The following is a 6807-nucleotide window of genomic DNA, read 5'->3' as shown; positions in this document are numbered from 1 at the left end:
TCCTCTCTTCCTATGAACCAGTCTGCCATCCAGTCCTCCCATTAAGCTGGTCTGTCCTCTCTTCCTATGAACCAGTCTGCCATCCAGTCCTCCCATTAAGCTGGTCTGCCCTCCCTTCCCATGAACCAGTCTGCCATCCAGTCCTCCCATTAAGCTGGTCTGCCCTCTCTTCCTATGAACCAGTCTGCCATCCAGTCCTCCCATTAAGCTGGTCTGTCCTCTCTCTTCCTATGAACCAGTCTGCCATCCAGTCATCCCATTAAGCTGGTCTGCCCTCTCTTCCTATGAACCAGTCTGCCATCCAGTCATCCCATTAAGCTGGTCTGCTCTCTCTTCCTATGAACCAGTCTGCCATCCAGTCCTCCCATTAAGCTGGTCTGCTCTCCCTTCCCATGAACCAGTCTGCCATCCAGTCCTCCCATTAAGCTGGTCTGTCCTCTCTTCCTATGAACCAGTCTGCCATCCAGTCCTCCCATTAAGCTGGTCTGCCCTCTCTTCCTATGAACCAGTCTGCCATCCAGTCCTCCCATTAAGCTGGTCTGCCCTCTCTTCCTATGAACCAGTCTGCCATCCAGTCCTCCCATTAAGCTGGTCTGCCCTCTCTTCCTATGAACCAGTCTGCCATCCAGTCCTCCCATTAAGCTGGTCTGTCCTCTCTCTTCCTATGAACCAGTCTGCCATCCAGTCCTCCCATTAAGCTGGTCTGCCCTCTCTTCCTATGAACCAGTCTGCCATCCAGTCATCCCATTAAGATGGTCTGCTCTCTCTTCCTATGAACCAGTCTGCCATCCAGTCCTCCCATTAAGCTGGTCTGACCTCTCTTCCCATGAACCAGTCTGCCATCCAGTCCTCCCATTAAGCTGGTCTGCTCTCTCTTCCCATGAACCAGTCTGCCATCCAGTCCTCCCATTAAGCTGGTCTGTCCTCTCTTCCTATGAACCAGTCTGCCATCCAGTCCTCCCATTAAGCTGGTCTGCTCTCTCTTCCCACGAACCAGTCTGCCATCCAGTCCTCCCATTAAGCAGATTGCCCTCTCTTCCCATGAACCAGTCTGCCATCCAGTCCTCCCATTAAGCTGGTCTGCTCTCTCTTCCCATGAACCAGTCTGCCATCCAGTCCTCCCATTAAGCTGGTCTGCCCTCCCTTCCCATGAACCAGTCTGCCATCCAGTCCTCCCATTAAGCTGGTCTGCCCTCTCTTCCCATGAACCAGTCTGCCATCCAGTCCTCCCATTAAGCTGGTCTGCTCTCTCTTCCTATGAACCAGTCTGCCATCCAGTCCTCCCATTAAGCTGGTCTGCTCTCTCTTCCCATGAACCAGTCTGCCATCCAGTCCTCCCATTAAGCTGGTCTGTCCTCTCTTCCCATGAACCAGTCTGCCATCCAGTCCTCCCATTAAGCTGGTCTGTCCTCTCTTCCTATGAACCAGTCTGCCATCCAGTCCTCCCATTAAGCTGGTCTGTCCTCTCTTCCTATGAACCAGTCTGCCATCCAGTCCTCCCATTAAGCTGGTCTGTCCTCTCTTCCTATGAACCAGTCTGCCATCCAGTCCTCCCATTAAGCTGGTCTGTCCTCTCTTCCTATGAACCAGTCTGCCATCCAGTCCTACCATTAAGCTGGTCTGTCCTCTCTTCCTATGAACCAGTCTGCCATCCAGTCCTCCCATTAAGCTGGTCTGTCCTCTCTTCCTATGAACCAGTCTGCCATCCAGTCCTCCCATTAAGCTGGTCTGTCCTCTCTTCCTATGAACCAGTCTGCCATCCAGTCCTCCCATTAAGCTGGTCTGTCCTCTCTTCCTATGAACCAGTCTGCCATCCAGTCCTCCCATTAAGCTGGTCTGCCCTCCCTTCCCATGAACCAGTCTGCCATCCAGTGCTCCCATTAAGCTGGTCTGCCCTCTCTTCCTATGAACCAGTCTGCCATCCAGTCCTCCCATTAAGCTGGTCTGTCCTCTCTTCCTATGAACCAGTCTGCCATCCAGTCCTCCCATTAAGCTGGTCTGCTCTCTCTTCCTATGAACCAGTCTGCCATCCAGTCCTCCCATTAAGCTGGTCTGCTCTCTCTTCCTATGAACCAGTCTGCCATCCAGTCCTCCCATTAAGCTGGTCTGTCCTCTCTTCCTATGAACCAGTCTGCCATCCAGTCCTCCCATTAAGCTGGTCTGTCCTCTCTTCCCATGAACCAGTCTGCCATCCAGTCCTCCCATTAAGCTGGTCTGCCCTCCCTTGCTCTTACCTTGTAGCTCTTCTCCTGCTCAAACTGCTCCTCAAACCTACGAAGCTTCTTCTTCAGGACCTGGATCTGTCTGGTCAGGACGGAGACGGACAGAGGACACGTGTCCGCTGGTCCCTCAGGCCGGTCGCCACGGCCACGAGGCCTGAGACAGACAGGTGAGACAGAGAGAGACCAGTTTTAACATCTTAACTTGCACCATTATTTATACCTGATTGTATTAAATTCTATTGCAATGTAGTTTAAATGGAATATTGTTTATATGTAGCCTAACACTGTATATATATTTGTTATATTGAAATGTCTTTGTAAATAGTTTGTACAATGCTTTGTCAACAACAAATTTCTGTTCATGCCAATAAAGCTAATTGAATTGAATTGAAATTGACAGACAGCTGTCTTACAGCATGTAGAGCTGGCTGCAGGGCGGCGACGGCGCCGTCTCGGGGTCGGAGTTGAACCTGAGACTGAGGACGGAGCAGCGGGGGGAGGGGAGGGGGGAGGCCCCGCCCCCCAGCAGCTGGAGCAGAGCCCCGCCCCCCTCCCCTCCCCTCTGCCCCCCAGGGCCACGGGGGGACAGGTGAGACAGGTGAGACAGGTGAGGGCTGGGGGGGGACCGGGGGGAGGAGGGGGGGGCCGGTCTGGACCCGGTCAGTTCTGTAGAAACACAGGACACAGCGTCAGAGACAGAAGAACCATAGTAACCATAGTAACCAGAATACACAAGTTTCTAACGTCATCAATAGGACGAATCTCCTTGTTGTTTACAACTACTTCCTGGTAGAAAACCAGCATGAGAACAATAGTGACGGACGAGAGTTTTGATATCACCGTTTAGACTAATGTGATGTTTGTAAAGTTTCTAAAACCAATGATTGGACAAACATTACTATTTCTGTGTGCACATTTTTGTAATTAGTCATGGTTATCATAGATTAGCCGGGCTAACGGTTAGCTACCTGTTTAAAGGAGTATCATCGCAAATCCAAATCCTTAATTCGGCCACTAGATGGAGCCAGGCGGAGCTTATCAGATATAAACAAGTGGGCAGCTGTCAGAGAGAGAGAGCAGCCTCCTTTAGTCCTCCCCCCCCCCCCCCCCTCCTCCTCCCTCCTCCCCTCCTCCCCCCTCCTCCTCCCTCACCAGGCTGAATGAACGTGCAATCGCGGGAAAAAGAAAACTCGCTAGTGGAAGCGGCAGCTCTACGTCGCGCACAACCACAACAACGACAACAACAGCAACTGAAACGTCCTCCTCCTTAATAACGCTGAGAGGACAGCTGAAGAAAGACACAGGGACGTGGAGACAAAGTGTTCTACCAGCGATTCAGTGACTGTGAGCACCCTAACACTGCTACATTACTTACTGTTGCATATTTTTCCAGTTCGGGGGTCGGATTTGCGAGTTCCGAGTGCATTTTAACGCAGCAAGCGCCGGGCCGGCTTGGATCATAACAAAGACAAATGCTGCATTTGCCCCACGGACACTATACTGTTGGCGATTTTTTTTGTACATTTAGTTATGGCTCCCCCCGACCCATCTTTTGCATATTTCATCTTATTTTATGCTATTACTGCTGTATTTGCGATAATGCTCCTTTAACTTTAATAACTCAGTGACTCAATAAACGCTCCATGAAAAAATATTTTCTCCAGCGGATATCTGAGTTCCAACATGACTGAGCTAACTGGAGTAGTTTCATGTCGTGTCCCACAACGGGAGGGTTTTAACAGCTGACGTCCTGCTGTTAGCTTAGCTACTGCTGTTAGCTTAGCTACCATTAGCTGTCCCTGTCAGCTGAGCCACTGATGCTTTCTAGACACTGTGATTCCCCCAAACAGAATAAATACAACACATAGCAACACAAAACACACACACACAGAAATAGTAATGTTTCTTCAATCATTTCAGATTTGTCTAAACGGTGATAGGGCGTGAAAAATATGATATATAGCTAAACTCTCGTTCATTATTATTTTCTCATTCACATTACGTGCTAGTTTTCTACCGGGAAGTAGAATGTAAACAACAAGGAGATTCGGTCTATGGTCAGAACCAGAAGCCGGTTTTACATTTCTGGTGGAATTGTACGTTTACGTTTCCATGCTTTTCAGTCGTTGTCATAGTCATAGTTTATTTGGTAGCTACACCGGTCGCTACTTGCATTTATTTGGTAGCTACACCGGTCACTACTTCATTTATTTGGTAGCTACACCGGTCACTACCGCATTTATTTGGTAGCTACACCGGTCACTACTTCATTTATTTGGTAGCTACACCGGTCACTACTGCATTTATTTGGTAGCTACACCGGTCACTACTTCATTTATTTGGTAGCTACACCGGTCACTACTGCATTTATTTGGTAGCTACACCGGTCACTACTTCATTTATTTGGTAGCTACACCGGTCACTACTTCATTTATTTGGTAGCTACACCGGTCACTACTGCATTTATTTGGTAGCTACACCGGTCACTACTGCATTTATTTGGTAGCTACACCGGTCACTACTTCATTTATTTGGTAGCTACACCGGTCGCTACTTCATTTATTTGGTAGCTACACCGGTCACTACTGCATTTATTTGGTAGCTACACCGGTCAATTTGGTAGCTACACCGGTCACTACTGCATTTATTTGGTAGCTACACCGGTCACTACTGCATTTATTTGGTAGCTACACCGGTCACTACTGCATTTATTTGGTAGCTACACCGGTCACTACTGCATTTATTTGGTAGCTACACCGGTCACTACTGCATTTATTTGGTAGCTACACCAGTTGCTCTGGGTCGCTGTGGTAACGGCGTTGATCCGTGACCTCAATGCATGATGGGATATCTTGCTCCGGTTAGTGACCATCGGATGTTCACTACATGTTGCGGTGAATTGTGGGATAGATTCAGTCACTATATAGTGAACATTAATAATCACTAAACATTCAGACACCACTACAACAACTGGTCACTAGATAGAGAGGAGGGGGTTAGGACACAGCCTGTGTGATTGTTAAAAGTTGCTGTGATGATCCATGTATTTACCGCGACTACCGAAACCATGGAAACGTAAACATAAAATTCCACTGGAAGAGCAAAACCGGCTAGCGTTTTTGACATTCGGAAAAAGATGGATAACTACGGGTGTAACACAACAGACAGACAGACAGACAGACAGAGAGACAGACAGCTACCTAGAGGAGTGTTCCCGTCCTTCAGGGCCGGCAGCGTGTCCTCGGGGGACGGGGGCAGCGACGGCCCCCCCTCCCCCTCCAGCTGCAGCTTCAGCAGGGAACTCTGCAGACAGAAGCAGAACATCACACTGCTCCAGGTGTTAGACCGGTCCGGGAGCAGCTCCAGGTGTTAGCCTGGTCCCAGCCGTGGAGCTCCACGTGTGGAGGTGTGGCAGCTCAGGAAGTAGACCGTCCCCACTGCTTATAGGATGAGTCAGTCAGCTACAATCCAGGAATTACCCCAGTACCAGCCTGTGTAATAAACCATGATGCTCCTTCTGGTCCAGCCCTTCCAGAGATTAGTCAGTCTCAGAAACGTGTCCTTTATTCCTGTTGTGGTGTTTCTCTCTCTGCACTCCAGTGATTAGCCCGTCCCAGTGTGTGTGTAAATGTAAAGCTGAAGCTGCCGTCCTGAGCTGGTCTGGTCCAGGGGTTAGTCATAGCCCGGTGAGGCTGAGCTGGTCTGGTCCAGGAGTTAGCCAGAGCCCGGTGGTCTGGTCCAGGGGTTAGCCAGAGCCCGGTGAGGCTGAGTGCAGCAGCAGAAACAGAGAGGTTTGAATCTTCATCGCTCTGCACGACCACGACCACGACGATGATGATGATGATGCTGCTCTCCTCTCCTCCGTCACACGCTCTCTCTCTCCCTCTCTCTTCTCACGACACCCCCCCCCTCCCTGCTCCCCCATGAGGAGCTTCTGTTTCGGTTTGAGAGGTTTTTCCCGCAGTAGCGGGGGAGGGGCTAGAGGATGACATCACCGTGTGTGTGTGTGTGTGTGTGTGTGTGTGTGTGTGTGTGTGTGTGTGTGTGTGTGTGTGTGTGTGTGTGTGAGTGTGTGTGTGGTTCAATTCATTCATGAAAAAGCAAAAAGGAGGAGGAGGGGGGTAGAGGGGGGGGTGTAGCTTCTCCTCTGGTTTAACCCCTGAACATCTGGATGAGTCACAGTCCAGATGTGGAGCTGCAGTTCCTCTCCTCATCACCAGGGGGCGGGGCCTCTGTGAGTGACGGGTGGTGACGTCCCCCCCTCCTCCTCCCTGCTCTGTCAACGTGTGTGTGTGTGTGTGTGTGTGTGTGTGTGTGTGTGTGTGTGTGTGTGTGTGTGTGTGTGTGTGTGTGTGTGTGTGTGTGTGTGTGTGTGTATAAACGTGCAGAGACTTCTAAGCAGCAGTTGTTTAATAAAAACGGTGTTGATCAACACCGTTTTTATTAAACAACTGCTGCTCCGCTCAGAGTGAAAAACCAAAACATTAAAGTGAAACGGTGAGAAACAGAAAGAGAAAAGCAGCTTCAGTCCAGCAGCTTCACCTGAGCGCGCGGGCTAACGCTGACACCTGGCGGCGGCTTGTTG

General features: G+C 50.0%; 1 protein-coding gene across 1 annotated transcript in view; it reads right to left on the bottom strand.

The window, feature by feature from the left end:
• The window catches only part of LOC311002284 (protein FAM13C-like), a gene marked incomplete at its 5' end in the record, with an annotated part of 12570 nt that extends 7024 nt beyond the window's left edge, over window positions 1-5546 (bottom strand). Inside the window, 3 exons of the mRNA XM_083993605.1 lie at window positions 2235-2376; window positions 2636-2888; window positions 5423-5546. Coding sequence (XP_083849731.1) covers window positions 2235-2376; window positions 2636-2888; window positions 5423-5546 — 519 coding nt within the window. The remainder of the gene's footprint in view (window positions 1-2234; window positions 2377-2635; window positions 2889-5422) is intronic.
• Window positions 5547-6807: the final 1261 nt, after the last annotated feature.

This window comes from Trachurus trachurus, assembly GCF_905171665.1.
Source record: "Trachurus trachurus genome assembly, chromosome: 19".
Lineage (NCBI taxonomy): Eukaryota > Metazoa > Chordata > Actinopteri > Carangiformes > Carangidae > Trachurus > Trachurus trachurus.
The sequence above is the reverse complement of the archived record's forward strand: the minus strand, read 5'-3'. Positions and strand labels throughout refer to the sequence as shown.